The sequence below is a fragment of the Rhea americana genome, unplaced genomic scaffold, assembly GCF_003343005.1.
Source record: "Rhea americana isolate MKP2758 unplaced genomic scaffold, rheAme1 scaffold_98, whole genome shotgun sequence".
NCBI lineage: Eukaryota > Metazoa > Chordata > Aves > Rheiformes > Rheidae > Rhea > Rhea americana.
Window position 1 is genome coordinate 1,236,133 of NW_028187177.1, and position 1,107 is coordinate 1,237,239.

Sequence of the window (1,107 nt, forward strand, 5' to 3'; positions counted from 1 at the left end):
CGGCGGCGGGGCCGCGGCAGGGCGTCCGCGACGGGAAGGGGGCTGCAAGGGTGCAAAGARGAGGGTTTGCCAGCTTGCAAGGGAGAAACTGGTTGCACGGATGTGGGGAAGGGGGGGGGGTTGCAAACTTGCAAGGGAAAAACCGATTGCACAAGTGTGGGGAATGGGTTTTGCAAGCTTGCAAGGGGAAAACATTGCCCAGCTGTGGGGAAGGGGGTTTGCAAGTTTGCAAGGGGAAAAAGGTTGGAAGGATGTAGGAAAAGGGCGGGGTGCAAGCTTGCAAAGGAAAAAAAAATGCAAAGATGTGCAGAAAGAGGTTTGTAAGGGAAAAAAATAAGTAAGGGTGAAAAGGAGAGGGAGTTGCAAGATAATAAAGGAAAGGCAAAAATGCAAAGAAGGGGTTGCAAGCTTGCAAGGGAACAGAACAGGTCTCAAGGGTGCAAAAAGTAGTTTGCAGGATTGTGAGGGGATAGCTTTGCAAGATTGCCAGGATAAAAATGGCTTTTTAAAAAGGGTAGCAAGATTGCAAGAAAGAAATTTTATGCAGGCCCTAGCTTTGCGAGACCCCCCAGATGAGTGATTGAGGTTTTGTTCATGAGGTGCGTTGGAGGGGCATGCGTCAGGCTACCCAAGGCCAGGCTGGCAGGGGATCCTGCTGGGAGAAGATGCGCTGACACCACGCTGTGTGCACGGGCTCCACATAGCCTGGCCGAGTGGAGCCTTACCGTCTGCAGCCCCAAGGTGGGGTGAGGGCCTGGTCTCCATTACCACTGCTGGAAATGGGCAGATTTGTGCAGCCTTCGGGACAAGGACTCCAGTAACCGCTGCAGTGATCTGCTTAAAGGTGATTTGCAGAAAACACCCTCAAGTGATAGTTTTTGTGCCTGTAGGGCACGGAAGATACAGGCTGTAGGAGGGCAGCGTGGCTGTGCCGGGAAGCCGGGGTTGCCCTGCCTTGCCTGGACACGCTGCCACGTCTCTTTTTCCTTCCAAGGGTCCCTTGAGCTTCGAGGTTAAACACATGGACAACGAAAATRAAGCCAAAGCCCCAAACGGCTTCAGCACTGCTCACGGGGAGGAGGAACCTTAGTCCCTTGTGTGTGTGTG

General features: G+C 53.3%; 1 protein-coding gene across 1 annotated transcript in view; it reads left to right on the plus strand.

Annotated features, from left to right (window-relative positions):
* The first annotated feature begins 302 nt into the window (after positions 1 to 302).
* MMGT1 (membrane magnesium transporter 1) overlaps positions 303 to 1,107 on the plus strand; it is a 5,593-nt gene continuing 4,788 nt past the window's right edge. The window contains exon 1 of the mRNA XM_085325523.1: positions 303 to 316. Coding sequence (XP_085181649.1) covers positions 303 to 316 — 14 coding nt within the window. The remainder of the gene's footprint in view (positions 317 to 1,107) is intronic.